Source organism: Neomonachus schauinslandi, unplaced genomic scaffold, assembly GCF_002201575.2.
Source record: "Neomonachus schauinslandi unplaced genomic scaffold, ASM220157v2 HiC_scaffold_820, whole genome shotgun sequence".
Classification (NCBI taxonomy): Eukaryota; Metazoa; Chordata; class Mammalia; order Carnivora; family Phocidae; genus Neomonachus; species Neomonachus schauinslandi.
This window is the reverse complement of record NW_025409510.1, coordinates 317-13929: the sequence shown is the minus strand read 5'-3', so window position 1 is coordinate 13929 and position 13613 is coordinate 317. Positions and strand designations below refer to the sequence as shown.

Genomic DNA, 13613 nt, shown 5'->3' with positions numbered 1-13613 from the left:
CATATACACACATGTAATGTAACATTAAAATTACATGCTTCCCAGGATAGAAGAATTAGGACACGTTCCCTCATATCAACTTAATACTCTTATCACAATTTAAAATCACTGCAAGGAAACTGGCTTCCTTCATCTTATTAGACTTCAAGTATATGAAGTTATGGAACCAGGACCTAATGTGAAAATCACCTACTGTGCACCAGTGACAACGGACTGTCACACATCACGGGTCAGGGGTGTTCTGAGTTCTCCCACAGACCTTCCTCACCTACAGCTGTGTCACCTTCTACCTGAGATGCGTGGGAATGAGGCAGGGGGACAGTCTGCAGGTGCTGCGTGGACGCGCACGTTGACGTTTAAACAAGAGCGACAAAGACATGTCTTTCCATGAAAACAACACTGGCCGTAAAATGACTCTAGAAGAGGATTCCTTCCTCCCCTTTCCTTGCCAAGTGAAACACAAAAATTACTGGGGGAAAAAAAACACCTCAGGGTGAAGCACCTCTGGCGATGATCAGCAGACAGCAAGGGACAGAGAGGGAGCGTCTCCTTCACGACAGCTCCTGGCTGACCTGGATGGTCTCAAACACACCCTCTTCTGCAAAGGCACTCACATGTTGTCTGTTTATCAGTCATACAGCGGGATTCCACACATGGGAGTCTTTCCTACAAATATCAAAGAGAGAAGCTGAGGACATGGTCTAACAAGAAAAAGAGGATAAGAAATACACATTTTGGATAAATGTGTGCTTTTTTTTTTCTTTAAAGGACAATCCGTAGTTTAAAAAATTTCATTGAAAGCTAGGAATTCCAGTAAAATTATCAGCAAGAAGCAAGGTGCTGGAGATGAGAGATGGATCCAGAACGCAGAGAGGAGGGACGCTAGTTTCTCAAATGGCCAAAGGACAGGGTTATGTATGGTCTGCTCTGAAACTAGAAAGACCATTCACATACAGTGGAGTGTGTGAGTGGGAGGGAGGTAGTGGCAGAGAAATTGGTAAAGCAGGAGGGAGGGTGGCGTCCTTCAGTATGTGGGCACAGGGAAGATGCACCCTGAATTTCCGATGGGAAAGAGGGGCTGCGTCCCCCTGGTCTGCAGTCCAAAGAGACCCTGCCCAAGCCAAAGGCTGCCCTCACCGGGACACGACGGAGCTAATGGAATTATAAGATGTGCCGCTGTTGCAGCTTGAGTCATAGGCCTCCTGGCCATTGCCGTCGAGGTTGATCTTGAACACAGAGGACGCCTTCAGTAGAAAGTCTGCCGCGTCCCGACGCCCCAGCTCCCGCAGTTTGGACATGAGGATGCCCACCGTGCTCTCGGGGTAGGAGGCCCATTCCCGGAGCAGGGCGTGGACTGGGCTTGGGAGGAACTCCTTGGGAGCCCCGTTATTGGTGTTGTACTTCGCCACAAGGTCGGGGAGACCCAAGTTCATGGCGAGAAGGCACCAGTCCTTTCCCATGGGATCGGGGGGGTCCAGGAGACGACATAGTTTCCTCCGGGTCAGGAGGTTCAGATCTGAGGCGTGGATGTCCATCCCTAGGCTGGCCTGTGAGTACACGTCGTGACACCCAAAGCACATGATGCTGCTGAAGCTTTCCTTGTACCCACCCATGGTGTTCGTCAGTGAGGTCTCCTTCAGGGTCTGCGCCCGGAAGAAGTCCCGCGGCTGGTAGATCATGACGGGCTCATGGTGCTCCCGCAGCTGCTGGGGGCTCAGGTAATGCTTCACCGTCAGCAGCCCCGGGAGCGTGGTGGCCATGACGTTCTCCATGGTGCTGCACACGGAGTCCAGCAGGAGGCAGCACTTGATCTTTTCCGTCTCCAGCCCTCGCACCTGCACCTCGATGCCCTGGCCGTGGTTGACGAGAAGCACCAGCAGCTCGGCCCCACGGTTGGCAATTTTGCAGCCGTTCACCCACAGGCGGATGTCTGCGTCGCCCTCAGCGCTCTGCTGGTGGATCCACCGGCAGAGGTTCACCTGGACCTTGTGAAAGATGCCGCACGGGAAGGGGGTGAGGTACTCCACGGGGACGATGCGCACGCCACCATAGACCCTCCCCTCGTCCTCCTCGTCCGTCCAGGAGCGGTGGAGGTTGTCTGTCTTGATCAGGGCAGGGATGTCCACCATGGTCCCGCTGCTCAGGTCCCGGGCGCAGATGTCCATGGCATCGAGAATCTGCAGCAGCTCCTCCACGTCACTGTCGGGCACCAGGCGCTGGACATCTTCCACGGTGTAGCGGCCCCGGTAGTGATGCAGGGCCCGTGGGGTCTCCACGGAGAGCAGCTTCCCCAGGACGTTGGTGCAGAGCCAGCGGGGGTCCAGGAGTAACACGTCCTGGACCGTTTCACTCTGCATGATGTTGATCTGCCAGAAGGGACAACAGGAGGTCACACATGGGGACCGAGATGGCCAGATGCACCAGCTGTGCAGAGCGCGAGAGGACCCGAGCAATGATAAAATCTGTGCACGTGCTGCAAAAACTGACCCAGGGCATTGATGTGGACGGATCTCGGAAATCCAACACAGACCCAAAATAGCAGCCTGAGAAGGTTATGAGAGAAACCGAAAAGCCTCCCTTTGACAATTGAAAAAAAAGGTCAACATAATGAATGAAAGACAAAAAAGAGAGGTGGTGGCCAAATGCAATGAGTAAATTCTGACTGGATTCTACATCCCCAAATAAACACACAAATGAATAAAAACAGCTATGAAAGAAATGACTGGGGTAAGTGGCAAACGCTCCAATGAGGACTATTACATCAGTGCTATGTTTCTGGAACATAATTAATTATATTGTGCTAATGTGGGTGACTCCATCCTTAGCCCTCTGTCTTGTTCACATCCACTCGTGGACGCCCTCAGCTACGTGGTGTCCAGAGACTCCTGGAGATTAACACATGAACCTGAGAAACACCCACCAAGGCCAGGAGGGTGGGAAGCTTGCTTTTTGGCCCTTTGTAAATTTGTCAAAGATAACAAAGTCTCGGGGCGCCTGGGTGGCTCAGTCGTTAAGCATCTGCCTTCTGCTCAGGTCATGATCCCAGGGTCCTGGGATCAAGCCCCGCATTGGGCTCCCTGCTTGGCGGGAAGCCTGCTTCTCCCTCTCCCACTCCCCCTGCTTGTGTTCCCTCTCTCACTGTCTCTCTCTCTGTCAAATAAATAAATAAAATCTTTAAAAAAAAAAAAAAAGATAACAAAGTCTCTTCCCTTCCTCACATACACACGTGGTGCTGCGAGACCTAATTCAATGTTAGATGTCAGTGAGGGGCACGTGGACCCTTTGCTCTCACTGCACTGCCCTTCTGTGCATCCCCCTGCGCTATAAAACCCATAGACAACACTCCAGACTTGGTGGAGAAGCACAGTGCGGCTGGGTCGTTGCCCGCCCCATCTCCCCTGCTCGTAAGCTACCCCGAATAAAAATGTGTAAACTATAAGGAGTCGCCTCCTTCGTCTCTTTGGTCTCAATTCGGGGACTACTTCACTGTCCCTCCTCCACCCTGTACTAGTGGGAGAGGACCCCATGGCTTAGGAGCTACAGGCTAAATTATTTGGGGGTGCAATGTCATACTTGAAAAATAAATAAATAGAACAGAGAGAGAGAAAGCCAATGGAGCAAAGTGTCAGTCAGGGAAGACAGACTGAGACACCGGCCCCACCGGAGACTTCGTGCGGTGAGGGGTCCTGGAGCAGAAACAGGCATCAGGACAACCGGTGACATGTGCCTAGGAGCTTCGTTACCAGCGGTCAGTAACAGGACTGGGGGAGGGGCTGGTGGCCGAGCAGAGTGGGGGCACCTGACAGATTCCCCTTCCTTACTCCTACCACTCCTACTCACTTACTAAAGTCTCAAGGGCAAGGAGAATGAAGAATAAAGTGGATTATACCCTTGATCTAGAAACTGCTAGTCAAATACCAGAAGGCAAGAGAATACTGGGCCAGTGGAGTGAGTTTATTATTCTGGTTAATCTTAGCTTGGATCCCAGTCCTTGGATTCAGTCACTTTAAAGTATGGCCAGAGGGGCCTGTAGATGACCGGTAGTCTCAGGGGAGTTCAGAGGCTCCTGCTCTCACTGCTTGACGCTCTAGTTTTCAGGGTCACTGGATTCAGTTGTCATGTCAAGCCTATCTGATCCACACACACGGGCCTTGAGTCAGGGGGACACTGAGACCGCACAGGAAGCTCCTGGTGTCTAAAATTCTCAGAACTGCCTCTGGGTTTTCATGTTCGGAACTGCTCTTCATGGCCCAGCCTAGCCTCAACTGTCCCCTGATGTCACAGGATGGAGGAACAGGAAGACAAGGCCCCCTCTCTGGGGACAGGCAGAGGAGGGAATTAGAACGGCATTCCCAAGCCGCACCCCAGTGCTGAATGCCATACAAGCAGGAGCAAAGATCCCCATTTCTTGGTCATTTCCGGGGACACTGCTCGCTGGGTTGTAATGTCTCTGGACATCCTCTCGTCACCGCCTTTTCTTGATCATCTGTGAACCTGAGAGTCTGTTTGGAGCACATAACAGCCCCTGCTGAGCTGCATCCAGAGGCTGCAGGAATCACAGCTAAGCACCAGGTGCCCCAGGAGGAAAGAAGAGAGGCCCAGTCGCCCCATGCGGCGGGAACTGGGCTCCCTAACTCATAAGAGCTGGAAAACGAACAAATCTGAACACAACCACGGGACAGCTCTAGGGGGCGTGGGGGAGCCGAGAACTGCAGGTCAGAGAATCACCTGGGCCTCTGTGGGACAGCCCCGTGTCTGGATAGATTATGGGTAGTTGGGCACTTTCCATTCCGCCTCTCCAGACTCCAAGCACCTTCCGCGCGGGGACAGAAACACGTCCGTGGAGCCCCTCCCACACCCCCGCCTGGGCTGCAGCCCCTACCTCGCCAGCACTGTGCAGCTGCTGGGCTATGCGCCTGAGGTCACCCTCTCTGGCCAGTGGGTTCAGCTGGTCTTGCACGTCGTACACGAACTGCTGCAGCGACATGAGCTGGTTGGGCCCGTTGAGCTTCCTCCAGGAAGGCAGCGTGGACATGATTTTCTCACACAGGTGGGTCATCGGAGGGCACACCTAGAACATGCAGGACAGGACAGGTCAACCTGGGGCCGAGGGGCTCCCTCGGAGAAGCCCAGGTAGAGAGGATGGCACTCTTTTCTGCATCGTTGCAAGAAATACTCGGGACGAGTGAGTGCTTTTTTGTCGGGCATGCTGGGCCAGTTCTTTTTTAAAGTGTGGCCTCTCCGCGAAACCCACTTACAAGTGTAAAATGGTACGGATGCTTTCATTTCTATTGCTAACAGTTAAAGAGTTGGTGAGGCTTCGCAACAATGCTTTTGGAACAGAGACTCAATCAGAGTGCTCCTTTAACCCCTAATGCTGTGTTCCCTCCCTCCCTCCCCTGGAGCGACTCTTTCAGCCAGAAGATGGTCACTTTATGAGCAAAGGGAGAGGAAAAGAGATGAACTGTCGTTAGCAATACTGCAGTGGGTTTTTATCAGAAAATTAGGTATTCGTGGGACTGTTGCGGACATACAGTTTAAGTTAGACTAGTTCTTCATGGGCTTGAAATAGATTTCTTTCTTAAATTACCTCCAAGAAATTTTATTTGAGTATAGTTGACACGCAATGTTATGTGAGTTTCAGGGATGCGACATGGGGACTGGACTTCGGTCACCACACACTAGTACAATACTATTGATTATATTCCCTGTGCTGTGTCTTTTATTCCTGTGACTTATTCCTTCCACAGCTGGAAGGCTGCATCTCCCACCCCCTTTCACCCATTTTGCCTATCCCCCCATTCCCCTTGAAATAGGGTTTTCATCTTTTAATTTGATTAAATAAATCATTTCGTGACAGACTCAGATAATCCGCACACCATCCTAATTTAAAAACAACACCAGCCATACATTGCCCTGCATCATTAATCGGGCAGTCCCTTCTTGTATCCTACCTTTATGTCAGCTAAATTCCACTCCCTATTCGTAAAACAAAGCTCCCAGGCAAAAAGGCAGTCTGTTTGCTGGGTTCCACCTGCTGGGCCTCAGGAGTTGAGGGTGGGGGGTGTGAAGCAGACGATCTCAACACACCCCAGTTCAGAACTCTCCAGGGACTCCCTAGAGCCCGGGGCAGAGGCCCTGATGCCCCCTGGTGGGAAGGGGCTGGGGTCCTTCCCAGACCACTGTCCCTGATTGCTGCCCACTGGTTTCTGTGATCGGGTTCCTCTGAGCCCCCCCAGACTACTCCCCACTCACTGACTGTGCCTTACTGTGGCCCCCATCAGAAGGCAAAGACTGGGCTTCAGAAAGTCCAGAGTTTTCCTGAAGGTTCCTACAGCACATCTGGAACTGGAGCCTGGTGTTGTGAATGGGGGCATGTCCCAGCTGGGAAGCAATAAGCTCTAACTGGAGGGGCCACCCGCCACCAGGGGAGGGGCCACCCGCCACCAGGGGAGGGAGACAGATACACGCTCCTCATTCCCACCCAGGCTGGGGCAGCAGGAACTTTCCAGGGAACATTCTGCCCTTGGGATGTTTACCCTTTCGTGTCAGCTCGGGAGAGCTTTTCGAGTATTATAGAGTAGCAACCTTTTAGGGGTTAGAGGTACTGAGAATATTTTTTCCAGTCTATTTTACCTTTGAGCTTTGTTCATGGAATTTATTTGCCAGAAAAGAAATTTTAGCTTTTATGTTGTCAAATAGGTACACTTTCTTTGAAAATTCCTAGGGTTCTCTATATTACCTAAAAGGTTTTCCAAAGCAGTACCAAATTATTTTAAAAACACATTCAAGATATTGCGGTTTTTGTCTTCTTCTTTTTCACATTTAATAGTTTTAATCCACGTAGAATTTCTTTTTGGGATTCGCAGTGAGTAGAACTCAGTCTCATTTCATTCTAGACTAATAGCTAGTTGTGTCAGGTCACGGATGAAATAAAATTTTCCCCAAAATTGAAACAGCATCTTTGTTTTCTATTGAATTTCTGTAGATGTTGTGATTTACTTCTACACTCACGTATTCCACTTACTGATTTTTTTGATTTGGGATTTATTAATTACACAGCCCTTATAATATGTTTTATTTATTATAAACTTCCACTGAAATTTTAAGATAAAAAACCCAACCCAATTGTCTCATTCCCATAAGATGTGTGCTGGAACTGTACTAACTCTGCTAAGAGGCGCCCCTCTTTTTTTTTAATTTATTTATTTATGGAGGCGCCTGGGTGACTCAGTTGGTTAAGCGGCTGACTTCGGCTCAGGTCATGGGTCCTGGGACCAAGCCCTGCATCAGGCTCCCTGCTCAGCAGGGAGCCTGCTTCTGTCCCTCCCCCTTGCTCATGCAACTGTGCACGCACTCATGCTCTGTCGGTTTTAAATAAATGCATAAATAAAATCTTAAAAAAATAAATTTATTTATTTTAGAGAGAGAGAAAGAGCACATGCACAAGGGTGGGGGGAGGGACAGAGGGAGAGAATCCTCAAGCGGACCCCGGGCTGAGCGCGGAGCCCGATGTGGGGCTAGATCTCATGACCCATGAGATCAAGACCTGAGCCAAAACCAAGTTCGGACCCTTAACTGACTGAGCCACGCAGATGCTCCTCCGCATTTTCTAAATATTGCACAATAAGTCACTTCTGGGTAGCTTTTGTGATTTGTAAAAGGCCATGTTACCGAAACTGTCAGAATCCCAGATACGCTAAGGTGCCCCCACGCCCACAGCCCCCCTCCTCTCCAGGCCACCTCCTTGTTCTCACCCTTCCTTCCTCCTCCCTGAGCAATGGGACACAAAAACCGCCATGCAGCTGCCTCATCCTGGGGCCCTTGAGGACTGAACCTGACCCCGAGGACAGCCTGAGCGGCCCGCTCTGGGGTGACCGGACGGTCTGGGCAAACATGGGCCTGCAGCCTCCCAGCTCACTCACCGACACAATCTGGCTCCGGATGTCTTGCAGGTGACTTCGAAGGACCTTCATGTCCTTAGAGCCTGAAGCGCCGGCATCCAGAACAAACAGCTTGTTTGAAATGTGAAGATCGTTCCCAAACCTAAGGGAAGAGCAGCGGCCTCCTCAGGGTGCTGTGGTCCGACCAGGTGTCCCCCCAGACGGCAGCGTCCTGCTGGCCTGAAGCCAGAAAGTTCTCGTGACCTTGCAAAGGCCACCCCCTCCCCACCACCTGCTGGCTTCTGTCATGTAACGTGGGTGCGAGGGGTGGGGACCCGCACGCTCCGAGTCCCGCGGGTGGCGGCGGCAGACGGGCGAGGGGCGGCTCCAGTCCCACAAAACGGCAGGGACACGGTATGGGAAGATTCCAGGTGCCCTGACGCAGGACAGGTGAGGCCTGTGCCCCCCCTTGCATGCTAGGAGGATGGACGCCATTGCAGGGTGACGGCGTAAGAGCAGACGATGGGCCTGACAGCCACAGCTTCGATGGAAAATATTAGTACGAGCCCTCTTTTTCCTATCAGGAGGACCACAGGAAGTGTCTGCAGTCGATCAATCGAGAATTCGCATTACTGGCAGATTACATAGAGCTGCAGCTTCAAAGTTTTTTTGACAGATGCTATGTAAAAATACATATTTAGGCACTGTGACCTGTGCACGTCCACACTGATCAATGAACCAGAAGTTTCACAGAAACACGTGCCAGGAAAGTCACGCTGGTATTTCTCCCTCCAGGCCTTCCCACTTTCCAGACAGGTCAGGACCCCCGAGTCATGAGCCCCTAAGGAGCGGCAACTTCGACAGTGAGCGATTCTGCTCAGTGGTAAGAAGACAGTCGTCAGAACCGAGGTTAAAGCAACAAAAAGAACCGAGGTCTACATCAACCATGGTGTCAACCATTGATGACACTGTATATGACAGACATTCGCTAAGGGTTGAACTTATTTTTTTTTTTTTAAAGATTTTATTTACTTATTTGACAGACAGAGACACAGTGAGAGAGGGAACACAAGCAGGGGGAGTGGGAGAGGGAGAAGCAGGCTTCCCGCGGAGCAGGGAGTCTGATGTGGGGCTCGATCCCAGGACCCTGGGATCATGACCTGAGCCAAAGGCAGACGCTTAACAACTGAGCCATCCAGGCACCCCTTGCTAAGGGTTGAACTTAAACATTTTGGGGTGAGAAACATTCTCACCAAAAAATAATAAAAAGAAATAAGGAGAAAAGAGAGAGAGATGGAAGGTGATGGATGCGCTAACTAGCTAGATGGGCGCCGCGGACGTCAAATCACCACGATGTGGATGTTAAGTAGATAATGTTACCTGTCAACTAGAGCTGCCTCCAGAAAGTGGAAAATCAATGCATGAAACCCCTACCAGAAGCTCCCCCTGGGCAGTGGTACCGGGAGGTGAGGAAAGAAGTGCATAGTTTGTTGTTTTTTATCCCGTGCTCTTTACTTCTGTTGCATCTGTTATGTTTTCAATGTTTTGATAAAAATAAAAACGATACCACAAAAGCCAACCAAGCAAAGGAGGCCTCCAATCCCTTCCTCTGTGTCTGTGAGCTCTGCGGGATGGCCCCTGCCACCAGCGACGCCCTCACCTGTTCCTGATCTCCTTGAGCAAGGACGTGTCCTTGTCATATCCGAACTCGCCTCCAGCCGGCCGAGGCACGTTCATGATGTCGGCGTGGGTGGCCACCAGGACGACATGCAGCGGGTTCTTCAGCTTGCCGCCGAAGGCTGGGGGCAGAAAGCAGGCGTGTCACAGGTGGGTCCTCCTTCCTGGCTGCCTCGCGTCCCCGGGGGAGGGGGGCCATGCTGGCCTTTGGATGTGCAGCCTGCCCACCGTGCGGGCTCACCGCAAGAAGGCCCAGGCCTGGCCAACATCGGGATGAGCCTGTTTCCCGGGCTCAGACCACAGAACACAAGGGAGCTTCTCAGCTCTTCCTCCAAGGGGGCCCTGCTTGCATGGTGAGGGGAAATCGAACTCTGGGCAGGTGCACCCTTTACAAGACAAAGAAAGCCCTCTGAATGCAGCAACACCCAGAAATGGCTGAGAGGATCTCCTGCGGTGCACACAGACAGAGAGCCTCTCCTCAGGGGAGTGTTTAGGAAGAAAACATCAAAAAGAATGAGGAAGAAAGAGGCAGAGTGGAAGTACCCTGAGGAGGTTAAGTCCAATTATTTGATTATTCTATAATTTTTGAAGAAAAAAATGGATAGCCCGGTGTCCACCATGGATGGCTGCTCCTTTTTGTTTTGTACACAAAGGAACAAAAGTGTATTCCACGCTGTCTTCTGCTCTAGGAATAAAGTTAAGATAATACGTTCACTCAGTATGGTCCCGTCCATTCTTGATGGAACTACAGAATGGAGGAGGGCTCATTCTGCTTATTCATCACGTACCATTAGGTAGAGGCACAGAGGCCATCAAAGGACGGATTCCACTCCCACCCAACCAAAGTGACCGCAGCTCTAACGTGTAGGGAGAGAGTGAGAAACGGTTCCCAAGGAATTGCTCAGACTTGGTCTCTGAAGAGGGCAGGAAAATGTGATCCTGTAATAACTCCCTGCGAACAAAGGGAGCAGCTGGGCCTCAGGAACCGTCCAGAGTGGGACTCTCATCGCAGGAAGGACAGACCAGGGGAGCCTCACCGTTAGCCCAGAGTTGCAGATCCGCCCAGAGGGAAGGGCGCTCACACACCGGGGTGTGCTAGCTTACCGATGGGTTCTTCAACGGGCACAAGAGACTTCAGGAAATTCAGCCAGAAGATCACTTGGTTCAACTGGATCTCGTAGGGTTCTTCCAGACTGAAAACAATGACGTGGATGGACGTGGGGTCGTTTGCGGCAAAGTAGTCATAACAGCAGAAGTATACAGGATTTCCAGAGAATTCCCACACGCTGAAATCACCGACTCCTACAGAGAGATGAAAGATTACTATCTGAAACACCACCAGCAAATGCCAATCACAATTTTTCTTAGCACTTTAGGGACTGCCCAGAGCGCTGTCCATAGCATCCACCTGTTTATCTATGCATCTTCAAGACACACACGCTCCCCCCACTTCCCCACACGAATGACCCCACACAAGGAAGGAGTCAGAGCCAACCGGTGACTTTGGGTTCCCCATCAACAAACTCACACAGTCAGAGAACGTATGTGGTAAGATTCCCTGATCTTCAAAAAGGTATAAATTCTTTTTGGAACATGACAGGGTATACAATTTTGAACGTAAAAGTCACTAAGATATGTAATTTAATTTTGGTTCAATAATGACTACATCCACCTGCCGCAGGTGAGTAAGCGACCTGCTCAGGTAGGTCAGAAGTGAGCAGGCTATCTGCACATGTGAAAGATGCAGAAGTTGATTAGCAGTTCTGCATCTGAAGGAGGGGGATGGAACTGTGAGGAGGTGGGGTCCATAAGCTCACCAAGCAGGGTAGAAGGCTGTGTACCCTAGGGTTGGGGGGCAGTTGCTCCCTCATACCTGAGCACCGGGTATGGAGGGTTTTCTTGGAAGTGTCTGTGGGTGAGGCTCTGATTATAGTTCCTAAGGCACCTAGAACCTCCCAGTGACTATCCAGCATGTGGGAACCCCCAGCCCTACACGACCACATTCCAGCAGGACGGTGACCAGCCATGCACCGGCCTCGGGCAACCAGGCAGGACCACTTATGTTGTAGGATTTCAAGTTCCTTTTCACTAATTCTTCCCCTCGGTGCTTATTTGGGTCAGAAATTCTGCAGTCAACAGTTAATTCTGGAAGATCCAAGGACTCTTCTGGAGCTTCCTCTTGGAGCACAGGCACCCCTGGGCACAGGACTCTCTTAAGTCTGGCAGCTGAGGCGTTAGTGGGAAGGGTTTGGAGTAAAGGCATAGGTCCCCTAGCACGTGGAGAACTGGGAGCCAGACTTGGGGCGGGGGAGGGGCTGGGGAGGAGCCGGGTGAGCAAGGGGTGCTGAGGACAGGCTGCACGCCACCTCCACTCCGGGATCTCAGAGAACACTCAGCGTTTAAAAGAGAAAATGCCCATGGACTTAAATTCCACTTCACTGGATCCAGTGGTTCTCCTAGTGGGGTTCCCGGACCAACAGCAGCAGCAACACCTGGGAACCCCCCTGACCGGCCGCATCAGCAGCTCTGGGGGCAGGGCGGCAGTCTGTGTCTTCAACAAGCCCCGCAGGGGGCCCACCTGCACACTGAAGGTGAAGAGCCACAGCTCGGGGTGACACACACTGACATCTATTGTTCACGGGGTTCACGGTAATAACAGATTCCTACGTGAAGATGCTCCCGATTGGCATTTTCTGAGCGCCTCCCCTGTACCAGACACACTACCAGGCGCTTGAATCAGCTCATACGGTCCTCACAGATGGGTCTCAAAGAAATCGCTTTATCCCTGCTCTAAACTTTGCCTCCGCAAGGCAGGGGCTGGTGTTCAAGAGACGTGGGACAACTGGGGGCCCCGGGAGCTCGGGGGCTGGGGGGAGCGACATAGGGGGCACAGTGGTTGCTGGAGAAAGTAACCTTCCCTGGTAACATCTGAAGCTTCACCCCCTTGGAAATGTTTGAGGGCAAAGAACACACGTGAAATGTTGCCTGTGGAGAAAATCGCCCGCGCCTGCAGCAGAGCATCAGCCACGAGTGTCGATGTATTCAAGATAACTCTTCTCACGCTTGCACTTGTCAAACTGCTAGTGGGATTGAATTTTATGAGGTTTCCAATCCAAGTGTATGATTTGCTCTGCTTAGAAAACGATTTACTCAACAGTCATTTATTAAGTGCCTACTGCGTGCCTGGGGCTTTGCTAGGTGCCCGGGAGGGCATGGGGTTTAGTTTCACTAGTTAGGGCTATTAACCAGCCTGGCTTCACTGGGTCACTCCTAAGGTCGCTTTGTGCGGCTCCTCCTCCGTCCTTGGGGGGCTGTGACAGGTGCAGGGGGACAGGCTCCCGCAGGGGTCTGACTCACAGTCCTGGCGAAGGGAAAGGGGAGTGCTCCCCTGTGGGGCGGGCAGGCTACTGTACCGTTCAGATAAGCGTTCTGGATGTCGATGGCCTTAGTGGACTGGTCGTCAGCTGCGCAGTGTGGGTGCTGGGGCGGGGCCACCAGCACCTCCAGGGTCCCTCGGGTGAGGCCCGGCTCAAACATCATGCTGCGGCTCCTCACGCTCACGTGCTCACAGCCCGGGTACAGGTTGCTGATGCTCACGGACACTGCAGGTGGGCGGGAGGCGGTGAGATCAGGGCAGCCTGTGTGCCTGCTCCCCTCCCCCCGGCCCACGCCCTGTCCCTTCCCGGGACACCCTCATCCCACCCCCTGCTGCTTCGGGCACGAGTGCTGTGCGGCAGTGAGTCCGGGATGTTGCCTCGATGCTTCCTGTCTGCTGCACCTTCTATAGCCCTTTCCTGCTCTGCTCGGTCCCCCAGAGGCCGACCCTGCATCTCCGGGGCGCCCCTGCCACTTGGCGTCTGGTTGGGGTCAGCCAACGGGAGGCACTGGACAGGCTGGGCAGGGGGAGGAGAAGGCCCAGGTACTTCCTCCCTCCTCACTGCCTCTCTGACACCAGTTGTGTGTCTGTGACTCTAGACTCCCCCCCTAGACTCCACACGGGCCCCTCGCTCCTGCGTCCTGCCTGGTGGCTCGGCCCTTCTGTCCTGCATTTTC

At 52.3% G+C, this 13613-nt stretch overlaps 1 protein-coding gene across 1 annotated transcript; it reads right to left on the bottom strand.

The window, feature by feature from the left end:
- Positions 1-6: 6 nt before the first annotated feature.
- Positions 7-13232, bottom strand: LOC123323778 (death-associated protein kinase 1; the record flags this gene model as incomplete). Its single annotated transcript, XM_044912262.1, has 6 exons — positions 7-2366; positions 4883-5071; positions 7926-8046; positions 9544-9682; positions 10665-10862; positions 12974-13232. Coding segments are annotated over 6 exons (2139 nt in total), but the record flags the coding sequence as incomplete, so codon positions are not given.
- Positions 13233-13613: the final 381 nt, after the last annotated feature.